The sequence below is a fragment of the Eurytemora carolleeae genome, unplaced genomic scaffold, assembly GCF_000591075.1.
Source record: "Eurytemora carolleeae unplaced genomic scaffold, Eaff_2.0 scaffold1876, whole genome shotgun sequence".
Classification (NCBI taxonomy): Eukaryota; Metazoa; Arthropoda; class Copepoda; order Calanoida; family Temoridae; genus Eurytemora; species Eurytemora carolleeae.
Window position 1 is genome coordinate 26,621 of NW_019397761.1, and position 17,335 is coordinate 43,955.

The window sequence follows — 17,335 nt, forward strand, 5'->3', positions numbered from 1 at the left end:
ACCTAGGCAATTACATTTTATAAGGAAACTATATTTGTCATCTAGGCAATTACATTTTATAAAGAAACTATACTTGTCATCTAGGCAATTACATGTCATAAAGAAACTATACTTGTCATCTAGGCAATTACATTTAATAATAAAACTATACTTGTCATCTGGGCAATTACATTTTATAAAGAAACTATACTTGTCATCGAGGCAATTATATTTTATAAAGAAACTATACTTGTCATCTAAGGAATTACATTTAATAATGAAACTATACTTTTCATCTAGGCAATTAGATTTAATTATGAAACTATACTTGTAATCTAAGGAATTAAATTTAATAATGAAACTACACATGGCATCTAGGCAATCAATTACATCACAAAATATGTATCATAATATTGTCAAAAACTAAATATGAAAAATGTAAATTTGTGAAGTAATTCTACCGTTACTCCCTGTTTTTATACTTCTTGCCCAGGTATTATGCTTTTAAAAAAATATTATAACTTATTTTATCTAATAACTTATTCTGTTCCATGAGTTGTTTTTCATTTAAAGGGACAGACCGGCTACGTAAGGTAGTTGAACTGAGTATGCAGTGTTGTGGACAAATTCTTTAGGATTCATTTGAGACATATAAAATTTTTTAAAGATATGTAAATTTTGAGCGCAAAGTATCCACCCAAAAGTACGATTTTGAACGTCGACTTTGCGCTCAAACTCAGGATTTACAGATTTTTTAAAAGTTTTATATGTCTCAAATGAATCCTAAAGAATTTGTCCACAACACTGCATACTCAGTTCAACTACCTTACATAGCCGGTCTGTCCCTTTTAAAATTTCATTCAATTTATAATTTTTATTTATCAAATATAATTTATATATAATTTTTATCATGTTACTTCATTATTATGTGATAATCTTCTTTTTATAAGTTTAATTTCATATAATGACTTACTTTGTAAGAAAAAGTACATTGCTCTAAATATCCAAATGAATAAATTCGTCCAAGCGCGGCCCGGGTAAACGTCAGGATTTTCTCACACTACTTGGTAAGAAACACTTTTTCGTATTTAAAAGTTGAAAACAATCTGTTCGTTAATTTTTACCCTTTATTTTTTTTCTTTTAAAAACGACGATTAGTTTGTTGAAAAAAACGCAACGAAAAACTTTCGTTTTCTGCTTCGTTGCCCGTCCCTAGTATAATCAAAAATATCGTTAAAATTTAACATTTTAATTTGGCAGAATTGCACCAGCTTTACAGAAAGCACTTATGCACTTCAAGATCTTTCCCAAGTCAGAGATCAGGTTAGATGGAATAAAAAATTATTGAAATATTAAAACAACACAATATTCATTTTGACATATTTTTTGATACAACTGTCAAAAAATTATCATTAATGATAAGAATATGTAAAAAAGTTACAAAATAATAATATTTATTTGTAAAAAAAATAATAATATTAATATAAATAAACAACAAGTATGAAAATTGCGTAATTAAATAATAAATTTTCACAAAAAAGTTCTTTTATCCTAAAGGTTATCAATGCTCTTGAGTTTGCAAAACTGACACAAAGAATGCAGGTTAGTTTGTTTTATTTACAACAATTATTTGTTCAAAAAATATCGTATTTTTTTGCGAAGTAAAGTTTGTTGGGAATATTCCCGGCCGTGAACATTTGTTTCCAGATTATATCATTTACGAATAAATACAACCTGACCCTTACTATGCAACTTGTATTAAAAAAATGGAGGGTTATTATTGTTGTTATCATTATTATTATTATTATTATTATTAAATATAATCTAGAAAATGTTGTATATTCTAGGAGGAGAGGGCATCTGTTGCATTAAACTATTTTATCCGTGGACAGGAAAACCTTACAAGCATTAAACAGTTTGCATCGTAAGTACTGAATATAGTGGACCTATAAAACTGTGGAATAGAAAGACGATTACTAGTAGTTATGGACTCTTAAGTTAAACATGAAACACAGCAATTTACATGAGGACAAGTCCATTTGTTGTAAGATCTAATAACGGTCTCATTTCGGCTTTCCAGCGAAATGGAAAAATCGTTTCGCAAAAATTAAATTTAAAAAAAATCAACCTATATGAAGTGTAATGGGTTTGTGAATAAAACGGTCTGGATCCATTACACACGTACTGGTGTAAGAAAATATGTATGCGGTACGACGAGACCAGGATTTCCAGAGAATGAAAACTCACGTGGAAAAATAATTTTAAAAAATTTATCTGTTAGACCTTAAAAGATTGATAATGTGGATAACATAATAATTTGGTTAACTCAATATTTTGTGGATAACATAATATTTAGGCTAACTGATGATGTTGTTGATAACAAAATATTTAGGTTAACTGATGATGTTGTTGATAACATAATATTTAGGTTAACTGATGATGTTGTTGATAACAATGTGATTGAGAAGTTTACTCTGACTGAATCATTTAACAATACTGATCAAGTTCTCCAAGGAATCAGTTATTGGCCGAAGGAAAAATACATTTTTTCAAATTAATTCTAGAGTTTAAAGAAAAAAGAATTTTTTTTAAATTTGTACTTTTTCTAATATTTGAGTATATGTATTGTATGGAAAGGTGTCTGATGCGGAATATTTCGAAACCAAGTTAAAATTCCAAATTCAACATTCTCTTTACAGGTTACAACAGTTGGATATCAAACATATACCTAAACCCTTTCCCTATTTCCCCCACACATAACGTATATATGTGACAATATTTAAAAAGTCTTGTCTCAGCCTTTTCTATTTATATACTTTAATCTGAAAACTAGACTTTTATAATTTTCTAATTTGAGACAAATTCAAAATAATTCGGGCATTGATATTTACAACATAAAAATATTTATGAGAATAATAATTATGGCATTTTTTCCTTATTCCCTTCAGAATTTGATCATTGGAGTTGAGACTTTTATAAATATAAATTCTAATTTTCTTACCAAAATTAGAATTAATTAAAAGAATAGGATTTGGACTTTTAAAGACCCTCCAAGGGGTTGTAGCTTAGTTTCAAGTGACCCTTTATACAAAGACTCACAACTGTACCCTTCAAAGCCTTCTTCGATCTGGAATTATACATTCATGTTTAAAATTGTAAAAAAATTTATTTTCAATTATGGTTTCCTAACTAAACATAGTTGCGAATTTCTACTGCCGGAAAAATAATAGGATTTATCAGAAAATTTTCAATTCTGATCATCAGATAAATGTTTTTAGAGATAAAGGTTTGAAGCATTGCCATCTATGCTTGGAGTGTCACTTAGAATAATGCTTACAGTCCATTTAAACAACTAACCGCGATTTATTTACTACTTTATTGAAAATTATAAAAAATATTAACGATTGTTGTAGGACAAAGATTCAAGAAGGTTCCAAATCCCTGGCTAGTGTTCTGGAATGGTATAATCAGGAACAAACAAAATATTCAAAAACAACAATCATTTTGCATTTTGAAATAAGACAATTTTAGATTTTGCTTTTTAAGTTTTCAAAAAAGAATTTAATTCTTGTCACAAACTCTTATTTTCTAATCCCTATATCTTTGCAATCAAACGTGAAAGACTTTAGTTCATAACTTATAAACTTTAAATGCTACACTCTAAGAAATTCCAAATTTTCATCTAACAAAATTTGTCAGAGCACCAGACTCAAATACACCTTAGTAGAATCATTCGTCAAATTTTGTTAAATGTATTTTCAGTCCCCTTAATTCAAAGTTTGTTAGATGATCTATCAACCGGTGTTTGCCCGCTCGCTGTGCCGCCCGAGCCACGCCTCCATATAATTATCATCTAACAAAGTTTGTTTCATGTCAATTCAACCAGCGACACTGCGCGGTTTAAAAATTAGCATGCGTCAAAATTTGTTGAATGTCCCTTCAACTTACTGCGCAACTATGTAATCATTTGTTATATGATTATTCAGCTTTGAATCTTGACCCGTCAAAAGAGGTTGTTACAGGTGGCGCCACCTATTCTCTCAAAATTTGTTTTAACTAGATTCAAAGTTTGTTGCTATACTTAAAAATCCGGCTGTTATGTAAAATTTCAATTTTTTAATACAATTTATTAGTTTTTAAAACCTATAAATCGGCAAAAATGCAATTAATAAAAACAAAAATTTAAACATCATAAGTTTAAAGTTTATCACATTTTTTTATAATACAAATACATGAAATAACAAAGTATGAATAGGCAGAAATAAAAGATCTTAATACAAATCTTTAAAGTAACATGCAGCATTAGTTTTACACTTTATTACAATTCAAAGCTTAAAGGACAGGGCATCAATTGATCACCAATTTAGACAACGTATTTGATTCTTGTAGAAGTAGATTCTGCAGTCTGAATTATGGAAGATTTGGTTTTGCATTGATACTCTCTTTCAAGCAAAGCATTGAAAATTCAAGCATTAGTTTGAGAGAGTGTACAAAGGCTTAAACAAGTTTTAATTTTGTTCTTCCAGTTTCTTGGAGGTTTCCCTTTAAATCTTTTTGATATCTCCAAATTTCCAGATCGAATTGACGTAGGCATAAGCGCTGTCGGCTAACAGACTAAACTGTTACTAATTAGAAAGTCAGCTGATTCTCCCCCTCCTAGCCAGCCGTGCGAGCCGTGCCAGCCCGGCAAATGGTTCAACGTTTGATTGATCATAAATCAAAATTTGTTTAATCTTACACAAACTAAAATATCGGCTAAAATTACAATGAAAGAAAACTGTAACATGACAAAAGAAACATGTCATATAACAAAGTTTGACACATGCTGAGAGAACAATGTGTAAGCTATTAACAAGTTTTGTTAGATTGTAATTTTGGAAAATATTCATCAAAATTTGAGTAATGAAAGAAGAAATTTGAAATATGAAAGAAGAACTTTGTTGCCTGATGCTAAAGACCAAAATTGCATTTTTTAGAGTGTAATAGATCAAATCATCTAGGTTTACATAAATAAGTTGCAAAGATATAGGGATTAGAAAATTTGAGTTTGTGGAAAAATCTTTATTCCTCTCTTAGCCAAAAATGTATAGCAAAAGAAAAAAAGTTAAAAATAATTATTTTCTTAAACCCAGATCAACAGCAAAATGATGGGTTATATCATTTACTCTATTCATGACTCAGATATCTCAGACTTCTACAGATACATTATAGGTGGGAAATTAACTGTACGCACTCTGACACAAAATAATTCTATCCCTATATCTGATAAACCTGATGGTGTAGAGCTTTGATATTTCAACTTAGATTATTGATCTACCTGAATTTAAAGATTAAAGTTTATAAAGTCTACAACATTGGGTTGCAAAGATATAGGGACTAAAAAATCAGAGAGAGTGGTAAAAATTAATTCCTTTGGCCAAGAAACCCTCCAGAGCTGAGCTTTGGGAGAATAGTTTTTAAAATAATTGAATGAAAAATTGTTAAATCAACTCCCATAAATTGGGAAAATAAAAAACAAACCAAAGCAATTGAAATTCCAATTAATTATTATCAAATTGAAAAAAATGTAATTAAAAATGTTACAAAAGTACGTTTTCCCACAATGTTTTAAATCTGCTATACCGCTGATTTATGTAAACAAAATAATGGGTTTATTTTGCAGGATATAAAAATCTACTGAGAGCTGTAGAATATGCTGGAAAAGCTGGAATAATAGGCAAAGAATATACTTTGTTTTTAAATATCTTAGTTTTATGTATAGAAAATATCAATTTAAATTTTTTATACGAAATAGTCAACTTTTCTGTTTTCAATTATTTTTAAGCATTCTTGCATGAAAGGTATAGAATATCAGTCTGGTGGCCTAACTCAAGCTAAATATGAAAACTTTCTGTCCAACGAAGTTCTTAGGTGAGTTTAAAATACATTTAATGTTTATTGTTTACAAAAAATCTTAAACCTGATTTTATAATCCCTATTTTTGCAACCCGATGTATTATAACTTTGATATTTAAAACTATAGAATTCTTTTACTGTTAGATTTAAAAATCTAGGTTTGAATATCAAAGGTTTACACCATATCGGGTAGGAAAGATAAACAGATTAGAAATATCAAAGGTTTACACCATGTCGGGTAGGAAAGATAAACAGATTAGAAAAAATTGTTGAAAAAAACTCCACTTTACAATGGTCAATTCAACCTTGTATTTTTGCATATGTTTCCTGTTGGATTAAATTGTCTAATTATGAAATATCAAATTTTGACTCCATCAAGAAGCAAAGATATTGAAAAGCCAGTGCTTAGGATCCATTTAATTTTGATCCGGATCCGGATCCAGGTCATTTTCTTAAGATTTGCTGAATATTTTTAACAAAACATAATTTTCAATTTTTTTCGCATATTTTTACCTTAAAACTTGATGAACCATTCAGAAATGAGAAAATTTTTATAATCTCTCTTTTTTTCAAAAGTTCAGATTTTGATTTTAGGAGTAAAAACGTTTTTTTTTTGCATTTTTTGGTTAACATTTTACCCCTTGGATCCGGATCCGAATCCGGATCCGAATCCGGATCCAGGAAGCAAAAATCTTTCGGATCCAACGGATCCGGATCCGGATCCTAAGCTTGTCGATTAATCAGTTCCTTTAAAGGGAGTTACTGTGTAGGTTTGGTAGTTGATAAGAGAGTTTAATATTATAAACTTTACTCAGTTTAACTACCATACCTAGCCAGGTACTCCAGCTTTAAACATATTTAGGCTGGAATACTTGAATCAAACATTTAATTTTGTTCCGCCAATGAGGAAAAAATATGCAATGTTGATTGAAGGAAACCCCTTTCCTTCTATTCAGGTACAAATTTAAGTCTCTTAAAAGGACTGTAGAGTATTTTCCAGTAAACCTCAATTTAATTATGCGTATCCCATTAATAGAAAAAATCCATTTGAACTGATTCTTAGATGTAGATGGGTATCTTTTATGATTAAAGGAATTAGAAAATTCTTCATGATGTTCTACTCACAACAGTTTCCGTTTCAACTGTGATTTCTCTTTAAAAGTAAACTGCTGATTAGTTGAGACAAATTAAAAAGAAAGGCTAGAATGAGTTGGAATTTAATTTTATTTTGTCAGCAAATAAGAAATAATTTATTCGTAATAAGAAAAACTTTGTCAAAAGAATATTGGTTGAAAGTTATTATTTATCTAAACTTTACATTAACATTTTTAAAATTACGGTACTAATAGATGGTTAAGGTTTGAATCTTTACTCCTTTTCAGGAAGATATTGGAAACAAGAAAAAACTAGACCGGGATCTGCAAAGTGTCATAAAATATTTTGGGCACTTTCTTCAGTACACAGACTCTTTAAGGTATAAGTAGTGTTTTCAAATTTTCTGCTGTTTCATATAGTTAAAGACTTCCATGAAAAGCTATAGTTTTCAAGGATGGATTAAGTTTTACCCAAGCCTGTGTTAGCTGTCTTTTTGCCTGTATGTCGTTTGACCCTAGACATATTGACCCTAGGAAGTTTGACCTTAGATAGTTTGACCCTAGGTAAGTTAGGCCCTAGATAGTTTGGCTTGGGTTCTTTAACCATAGGTAGTTTGACCCTATATTGCTAGACACTAGGTAGTTTGAACCTAGATTGTTTGATAGTATGTAGTTAGACTCAAGGTAGTTTGACCCTAGTTAGTTTGACCCTAGGTAGTTTGACCCTAGGTAGTTTGACCCTAGGTAGTTTGACCCTAGGTAGTTTGACCCTAGGGAGTTTGAACCCAGGTAGTTTGACCCTAGGTAGTTTGAACCTAGGTAGTTAGACCCTAGGAAGTTTGACCCCAGGTAGTTTTACCCTAGGGAGTTTGGCCCAAGGTAGTTTGACCCTAGGAAATTTGACCCTAGGTATTTTGACCCTATGTAGTTTGACCCTAGGTAGTCTGACCCCAGGTAGTTTGACCGTAGGTAGTTTGAACTCTAGGTAGTTTTACATTGTGTCGGTAAACTCTTTTAGTCATTTGAATTGAATTTACAAATTCAATCATTGGTTTGTTCAAAATAAAATTGTAAAGGAATTAAGTGTTTAACACAAACCCTGATTTTCTAATCCCTATATATCTTTGCAACCCAATGTTGTAGACCTTAGATTTTTAAACTATAAACTCTGTTAGATCAAATAATTTTAAGTTTGAAATATTAAAGGTTCACATAATCAGATTGCAGGCTCAATTCCTATCTGTATTTAGAATTTTAATACAAGCTGTTGCTGAAGACATTATTGAACTTGTAAATAAAACTTCAAACAGGTAAAAGTTTTAAATAAAACCTAAAAGTGATCTACCATTTAGAAAGAGAGGCATCTCCTATTTCAACAGGGCCCTTTATCTGAGCAACATGGTGGCTCCAACTCCACAGAAAATTTGCACAATTGTGATATGAAAATTTGCAATTTTCAGCCTAATTTTTAAGGAAAAGTTGTTTTTCAATGGCTCTTCAGGTTTCAACTGAACAGCGTATATTTAAAACTTTAGAATATACTATAGAAGAAAGGAACTAGAGAATTTAAATAACTTTTCCTTGAAAATTAGACCAGAACTGAAAATTGTGAATTTTCTTAAAAAATTTTGCAAATTTTTTTTGATTCTGTTATTCAATTTTTATAAAATTTTAGATTTTGATAGAAATAAATTTTAAACACATTTTTATTTTTCTGAATTTTTTATTTTTAGAAAAAAAGGTTCGTGGATTTTTTTGAGCCATTGAAATACGGAAAAAAAAATTTTTCTTCAAAAATTATTGGAAAAACACCATACAGGAGAGTTGCACAAAAAAGTACAATTTTTCACCAGGCGCCGCTAATCACACTTTTTTTTGACTCACCAGGTACATTTTTCTGTTGTAATATACTGACAATTCATAAGGTTACGCTATTATATTTTCGAGTGAACATATTTCTCCTGCGTTTAATACCAACAATAGGTTTAATTTCAAATAGTAAAATTCCTGTTAAAAATAAGTTATTGGTACTTATTTTACTTCAAATTTCAGTGTTCAAGCTGAGAAAAGAGAACCTTTAACCCTGATAATTCTTCTCAATTTACTTTAAATTCAATTTCAGTGTTCAAGCTGAGAAAAAAGAACCTTAATTTAACCCTGATAATTCTTCTTAATTTACTTTAAATTTAATTTCAGTGTTCAAGCTGAGAAAAGAGAACCTTTAACTCTGATAATTCTTCTCCTTCTCTTTATCCCGATATGTATCTGGGTCACACTCAACAGTACTGGAAGCATGATGAGATACTCTAGGTCAGTTTTAATGAGACTTTTGATATAATTTAAATTGTCCTATTTTCAACAGTTCCCTTGAAAAGTTTATCTGATTAGCAATTATGGAGATATACTTGTTTTTTACGGTGCTCTTAAAAGTGAGTTTGATTTATTGAGTGTGGACAAAGAAGGAAAATGAGAGAATTTATGTATTTAAAAATTTTTGGAACAAAAAAAAATAAACTTAATTTTCCAACATTCTTCTTGATTTTTTAAACCTGCCAAGCACCAAAGTTTTGCAATAAACGTTGTAATCAGAGGTTGCATTTTTTAAGCTTGTCTTGAAAAATTGATTGGGCTGAACCGAGATCGGGCCCAAATTTTTTGTCGGACTTCTTGTAACCCCAGGGAAGGTTTATGGATGATCGAATTTTCAAAAATTTAACTCTAACAAAATTTGAATTCGGAAAATCCAAAACATTTTTTTATCCACGAAATTTTGTTTGTTTTTGTTTTACAATGTACACAAAGAGAGCATGTTCACAATTTAAATAGAAGATAAAGCCTAGTTACATAAATTTAATATTATTAAGAAGAAAACAAATGTTTTAAATTTTTAAGATATAACCGTAAAAATTTGCACAAATTGTGCGTATAATCTAAACTAGAAAAGATGGTTTTTTGCATGAATTTGACCCTTTCTTCAGAGTGATTTGAATAATAATATGTTATTTCTAACAACATTCAAGAATTTTGAACATTTTTTTTCCTTCAGATTGTACAATGAAAGGGTTGAAGTTTATAACTCTGAGAAAAAGAAAACAGATAAGGTAATTGTTACAAGACACAAAACTTAATTGATTGATTGATTGATGAATAAAAAATATCTAAATTAGACAAGTACTGAGTGAGGGTGTGAAGCAGCTGTTGGCTGGTGAGCAGTGAGTTGATCTGGTTGATTGATTGATTGATTGATTAATTGATTAAAACCTAAATATCTAAATTAGACAAGTACTGAGTGAGGATGTGAAACAGCTGTTAGCTGGTGAGCAGTGGGATGCTCTTGTTGATTGATTGATTGATTAATTGATTGAAACCTAAATATCTAAAGTTTACAACTACTGAGTGAGGATGTGAAGCAGCTGTTTGCTGGTGAGCAGTGTGATCCTCTTGTTGATTGATTGATTGATTAATTGATTAAAACCTAAATATCTAAATTAGACAAGTACTGAGTGAGGATGTGAAACAGCTGTTAGCTGGTGAGCAGTGGGATGCTCTTGTTGATTGATTGATTGATTAATTGATTGAAACCTAAATATCTAAAGTTTACAACTACTGAGTGAGGATGTGAAGCAGCTGTTTGCTGGTGAGCAGTGTGATCCTCTTGTTGATTGATTGATTGATTAATTGATTAAAACCTAAATATCTAAATTAGACAAGTACTGAGTGAGGATGTGAAACAGCTGTTAGCTGGTGAGCAGTGGGATGCTCTTGTTGATTGATTGATTGATTAATCGATTGAGTGTCCACAAAAATTCCGATCTAGTCGTTTGGCCGGCTATAGGCAACATATATATAAATGTCTTGTTTTATCATATAGAATAGGTGAATGTGGACTACAGAGCGTCCCATATCATATTAGATTATCTCCAATCTTTAACACCAAAATAAACCCTTAATACTCGAAAAACTTATCATTTTCCGCAAGAAAATTCTTATATAAGCCTTATGTTATTTTTCAAAATGATTCATTCTAATGAAATTTTCTAATTAGTCCCGAAAATCGTAATTTAGACCCGTTCTCGGTCTAATATGATGTGGGACACCCTGTATGACGAATGAGTACAAGACAAAAAAGTACTAGGCAAAATGTAACTGATACTTTTTTAAGGCAACGCATTTTTTCTAAAAAAAATGATTTGTATTATTTTGCCAAAGAATTATAAGAGTGAATTGAAATTACGTCGAACATATATATTCTATATATTCTAGCTATTGAGCTCTCTGCTGCCCAGATCTATTATCCGTCAGATGAAGCGTGGGGTTGTTCCTCAACCTAAACTGTATATCAGGGACCAGATTTAATAAGTCGGAGAGAGGTCGCTGAACTACCAACCATGCCGGTTAAACTACTTTTCATGTGATAACTGTCTTAATTAAACGTCAAATTAAAGTAAAAATTTTTCAACCAAAACTTCTATTTTTGAGAATTTATTTGGAACAAAATTTCAATATGTAACCGGATAAAAAGGGTTCTTATCATACTTGTGAGTTAAATCAAAACTAGGGCGCTATGAGGTCACAAGCTTGAACCAGTAGGATTGCATATATTAGACCTTTTCCTTCTTATACTTGTGAGTTAAATTAAAACTAGGGAGCTATGAGGTCACAAACTTGAACCAGTAGGATTGCATATATTAGACCTTTTCCTTGTCATACTTGTGAGTCAAATTAAAACTAGGGAGCTATGAGGTCACAAACTTGAACCAGTAGGATTGCATATATTAGACCTTTTCCTTCTCATACTTGTGAGTCAAATTAAAACTAGGGAGCTATGAGGTCACAAGCTTGAACCAGTAGGATTGCATATATTAGACCTTTTCCTTCTTATACTTGTGAGTTAAATTAAAACTAGGGAGCTATGAGGTCACAAACTTGAACCAGTAGGATTTCATATATTAGACCTTGTGTATAGTTTGCAATGAATCCTGAATTATACCGGTTTAAAGTTCTAGATATTGTAATACCAAAATCTTTGAGTTTAACCAGTCATAAAATGAGCGGTTTAACCTCTTTTACGTAGTTCAACGACTTCTTGCAATTCAATTTTGGTCTCAGTGCTACTGTCTTTATTTGTGACATCGTCTCATTCACCCAGGAACAGAAACAATTTAAAAAACTTTGTAAAACAGTAAAAAAAATGCGTTTCTGTACAAGATCTTTCCAGTTTAATTGTTATGTTTCCTCTTCTTTGGACACTTAAAGTCATAACTTGGGATTAAAAGTCGTCTACTTATTCTAGAGTTGTTTGAGTCTCACTGTAGAAAGAACTCTAGAAAAACATTAAACGTTTTGAGAAACCACAACTTTTTATATTTTTAAAATTAAACACATTATATAGGTTCAACATTTTTAGGCTCTGTATTTTAAAATATTGTCTCAATAAAGTCTCTTTTTTTATCTTGCTTAATATTAGTATGCGTTTTAGACTTTACCCATTACGCAGAATATTTTTTGGGAATCATGTGAACGGACGATCAAAATTATGAATGAAAAAAATAGCCTCGACGGACATTATTTGTAAAATCAATAATAATAATATTCTATTTATTCGTACACAACTAATATATTTAAACTTTAATTGTATCCGTTCAGATTTCAGGAGAAAGTACTGCAAACCAAATTATAGGTTTAATTTATTTTATTACTATTTCTTTGCAATTTCGTAGTTTACACTTTTAAAATACATCTAGATTTTGTTTGCCATCTCGATCTTCAGAAAATATTTCGAACTTCAGAAAATATTTGGAAACAGTGAACAAAATGTGAGGAAAATCTCACAAATTTTCAATATTCCATTAAATTTAATTTTTAATTTGTAAATTTTGAAAGCATTCCTAAATTACGAAAACAAGAATGAGCTGTATAATTTGTTTGATGAAAGGATTGAAAACTACGATGTTTACAAGGTAACTTTAAAACAAGAAAATCTAATTTAAAGGAACTGTAAACGTAATTTCAAGTGACCGTCCATGCAAATTATTGCAATGCCCGATTTAACGATACCCTTGAAACCTTTATATTACTAAAATGTGGGAAATTACAGTTGTTACACGCAAAGTGTTTATTTCTGTAAGTTTCTCCTTCGCTTCTTATAAACTAGAAATGCGCAAGTAACTTAATTGATAAACAGAAAAACTGCAAATGAACATAAATATTTAAAAAAAAAAAGAATGATATCTATAATTCATATTTAAACAGACACCGCTATCAAGGGAACCGTTGTAAATCGGGCATTGTCATCTTTGCATGAAATTTCACTTGAAATTAAACTTACAGTCCCTGTAGTAAAAGTCATCGTAATCGTGCGTACATTGAAATGGAAATATGGGTTTTCAACAGCCTGTTCGAAAGGTTATAAATATATATATTTTTCCAACTTTTGAACAAAATTATGAAATTATTGAACCTCTGATATCTACATTACAACCCTAGGGATGCAATCTAATTGATTGCGAATTTTTCTGTCAGAAAGTTGCAGATTTACAACTTCGTAAGCATTAATTAGATTTGATTTCTAAACTTTAAAATATGTGTTACAACACCAAATAGATTTGACAGTTTTTAAACCTTTTGAAGGTTGATTTTTTTGGAAATTAAAATGTTACATTTTGTTTCACGGAGAAAAATACTTCATAAAACTTGTTTAAAAGTTTAAGTATTTACATATGCTCCTAAGTTTTCTTTGATACACGTTAAAAAAAGATTTGAACATTTTTTAGCAGAATATGTAAACTCGTTCAGATTTTTGCTTTTTGGTAAAAATCAACTTACTAAAAAAAACTTTAAAATATTCGTCAAAATATAGTAAGATGGGAATTAAAATATTTGTTATAAAACACTGAATTCAGAAACACCATATACGTAAAATTCCTTGAAAATTAAGCAAATTTTAAACAAAACCCAGTTTTTTTTGCAAAAATGCAATTTGAAAATTAATAGCAGGATGAAAAAGTTACTTTTTCGCCCTGTTGTAGGGCGATAAAGTCACTTAATCACCCTACAACGGGAAATATTAGGTGTGATAAATTCCATCAAAATTGAATAAATAATAACATTTTTGATGATATAGTTTCACCCTTATATTCCTAAATGATTGATACCTATAATTATATAGGTTGAGACGGTGGGTGATGCATATCTGGTAGCTAGTGGGGTTCCAATCCCTAATGGTGACCATCATGCTGCTGAAATTGCCNCAAACTGTCCCTTGATATTCTAGGTATATATTCAGCACACTGTCCCTTGATATTCTAGGTATATATTCAGCGAAATTTTCAATTTTCTAATTTCCGTTTTTGATTGATACGGCTTTCTCTTCCAATAAAAGGGACTGTAAACGTAATTTTAAGTGACCCTCCCTTGATAGATGTTCTATTCATAACGGTACCCTAAAAAGTATATCAAGTATAAATTGAATATCCATGTTTTTGTGTTTGAAAACAGACTTTTTCATTTGGAGAAATTATCAAAATTAACCACAAATCAAACTGGAAAACCCACGTTATATTTCACTCTATAAATCAGATGAATTTTGTTGTGAATCTGTCACGCCCTTCTTTAATGGGTGGGTTACATAAAACTACGTACACAGTCCCCTTAATCAGAATTATATTTCAGCTAAAGTTGTAACATTCGAGATTCCGCATAAGCCAGGATATAGGGAAGTGTATTACTAACTCATATTTTCTTTGATATTATTTAAATGATAAATATTGATTAACAAACATAAAACTTTGGGGAAATATGCAATTTTAGTATTATTTTTCTTTTAGAAGGGTTTACGTATCTTGAATGCTTAAAGGGAGTGTTCAAATTTTCCATAAAAGAGTTGCTTTATTCCCCCGCAAACCTTTAATAAGTCAATTAAATTTTAAAACTAATCATTCAGATATTACAGGTTGTAAATATCGAATTCCATTTGGGGCATATAGTTTATATATCATAATCTTTTTGGACGACGATTATTTGGTCGCTATAGGTGTTTCTAGCTCTGGATATGTAATGAATTTCCACAGACTGCTCAAAAGTTTACCTGGATAGGCTAAGCAGGTCCAAAGTGTCCCGACACGCCATGCTGCAGCTCCAAGAAAGGTTTTTGTCTGCCATCTTAAGGCCATGTTTTTCATATAAAAGTTGTAAAAACTTAACCCCTTTAAGTTTTTACAAGTTTTAAATAAATACTCCCATTTTTAACATGACACATAAAATCTATGAACTTAGTCTATTCTTGAAGATTTTGTATTTTGTATCCAAAGGATCCTAAAATATCCCTGATGCCTGCTGATTGGTCGTTTACAGTACAGTACAATGTACTCAATAGTGAAAAATATCGCATACTTTAGCTTTCTGTAAATCTCTAATTTCTGTGAATTTCACTAAAGAGAAACACCTAGCGACCAAAAAATTGTCAATTACACAAGGCACATTATGCATTTAGTTTGAATTAAAATTACATGATTTATTTATGTACACAACTCTGCAGACTGAAGATTAGGGTTGGAATTCATACTGGTAGCCTGGTGGGCGGTGTGGTTGGCGTTAAGGTAATTATTTAAACTTTTTTAGTACAATAATTAAACAAAAAACATCAAACCAGAAAACCAGAAAATCTCCTATAAAATATTACTTTATGCCAGATAACCAAAAAATAGCAACACACCTTTCAAACGATATACTTTTTATAAAGCCTAGATACGAACACACTAAAATTAGAAAAATCCATAACCGCAGGGACATTTTTAGACTATTTTAAGGGCCTGGGTATACACTTTTTATTATAACTTAAAATCGTAGTAATCAAAGTTTTTCAATTTTCAGGTCGATATATTGTTTGTGAACCCCGTAACATTCTTTTAAAGATTAAATATTACAGATTCCTCACTACTCTATATTCGGAGAGGCTGTAGACATGGCAGGAATTATGGAACAGACAAGTCAACCAATGAAGGTATATCACTCCGACCTCAACACAAAGAAGAGGTTTATGCTTCGTGAATTTACTCCACGAAATTGTGACGTCTTAATTCGTGAGACAGTATGAATACATGTCCAACGAATATGAATAAAGTATACAATCTAAACTCTAGAAATTGTATTGTGTAAACGTCATACCGACCGCCGCCGGAAGTTTATTTTTAATCGACTTTTTAGTACGCTGTCAGTGATTCTTTTTAGTACGCCGTCAGTGATTCTTTTTAGTACGCCGTCAGTGATTCTTTTTAGTACGCCGTCAGTGATTCTTTTTAGTACGCCGTCAGTGATTCTTTTTAAATACAGGTGCAAAAGACTCAGACTTGTTTATGACAAACAATGAAATATTTTTTTTATTTACTTTATCAGAGATATGAAATCAAATTTACTATATTTAAGGCATATAATTAAGCATTATTTGCTTTTATGAAAAGATAAATATTAGAGTAAACTATCGCTCTATGAAATCGTTCGTTCAATAAAAGTGTTCGTTCAGTAAAAACTATAGTTTTTTTTCAGTATTTTGTTCTTAAAAATCGTTTGTGCAGTTTTTTTAATTTCTTTTGAAAAATTCGTTGGTTCAGTGAAAGAAAACGTTTTGTTCAAGATAGTTTGAATGATATTAAATCTTTCGTTTTTGTTTGTTTTTTGTTCGTTTTCTAAAAAAATTTTGTTTTCTGAACTATCCATTTCGTTCGCACATCGTTCGTTTTTCTCTAAACGACAACCTTTTCCACGATATATTTCGTTCGTTCAAAGATATAAATTTCTACACCAGACCAGATGGTAGCAAACAAATTTACTGGTTCAGAGATAAAAACATTAGATTTGCGCGCGGATATCAAGATAAATTATTGATCTCCTCTTCTTATTAATTTCAAGATTGCGCGCGCACCCAATGAGAGAACTCTTATTGGTTGCAATCCAGCAGGGATATCCAAAAGATAGGTTCAAGCATAAAATCCGAAGTGTCGACAGTGGATAAAGAGATTTAAAAATCAAGGGTATCCAGTACAAGAGTTTTTAGCTTAGATCATAAAACAATTGGATTGAGCTGAAAACTTTAGAATGGGATATCCTTAATCCCAATCTGCCAATTAATCTGGAGATTAATAACAAGAGGAGAACAAGCATTATTTAATCTGGAGATAAAGAAAAAGAGAGGATCAAGCATTGATCTCGATATCCACCATTCTAATATTTTCAGCTCTGGTCTGACATTATTCTATTTTAATATTTAGATTCACATGTCTGAGTCGACGAGCCAGCTGTTGAGTGAAGTTGGAGGATTTAACTTTATATCCAGAGGGATTGTGGATTTACCAAAGGTGTGGATTATTATG

At 30.7% G+C, this 17,335-nt stretch overlaps 2 protein-coding genes and 1 long non-coding RNA gene across 3 annotated transcripts; all 3 read left to right on the top strand.

The window, feature by feature from the left end:
* Window positions 1-5,818: 5,818 nt before the first annotated feature.
* Window positions 5,819-11,370, top strand: LOC111715822 (uncharacterized). The gene is made up of 7 exons (XM_023491200.1): window positions 5,819-5,889; window positions 6,737-6,830; window positions 7,257-7,348; window positions 8,219-8,278; window positions 9,165-9,278; window positions 10,015-10,069; window positions 11,232-11,370. The coding sequence occupies exons 2-7, from the start codon at window positions 6,777-6,779 to the stop codon at window positions 11,322-11,324; spliced, it is 468 nt and encodes a 155-aa protein (XP_023346968.1). The 5' UTR covers window positions 5,819-5,889; window positions 6,737-6,776; the 3' UTR covers window positions 11,325-11,370.
* A 1,509-nt stretch (window positions 11,371-12,879) lies between these two features.
* LOC111715821 (uncharacterized) lies at window positions 12,880-14,682 on the top strand. Its single transcript, XR_002768319.1, has 3 exons — window positions 12,880-12,928; window positions 14,137-14,241; window positions 14,640-14,682. It is a non-coding gene; the product is annotated as an uncharacterized LOC111715821 (long non-coding RNA).
* A 573-nt stretch (window positions 14,683-15,255) lies between these two features.
* On the top strand, window positions 15,256-17,322 carry LOC111715819 (guanylate cyclase 2G; the record flags this gene model as incomplete). The annotated part of the gene is given in 3 exon segments (XM_023491199.1): window positions 15,256-15,565; window positions 15,895-15,969; window positions 17,234-17,322. Coding segments are annotated over 3 exon segments (254 nt in total), but the record flags the coding sequence as incomplete, so codon positions are not given.
* Between the last annotated feature and the right edge of the window lie 13 nt (window positions 17,323-17,335).

What these genes read in the sequence shown, in the direction of transcription:
- LOC111715822 (XM_023491200.1), top strand. Translation starts at nt 6,777, where the DNA reads ATGAGGAAAAAATATGCAATGTTGATTGAAGGAAACCCCTTTCCTTCT. An exon ending in AGCATGATGAGATACTCTAG is followed by an intron (nt 9,279 to 10,014) that starts GTCAGTTTTAAT and finishes TTTTTCCTTCAG; the next exon opens with ATTGTACAATGAAAGGGTTG. An exon ending in AGAAAAAGAAAACAGATAAG is followed by an intron (nt 10,070 to 11,231) that starts GTAATTGTTACA and finishes TATATATTCTAG; the next exon opens with CTATTGAGCTCTCTGCTGCC.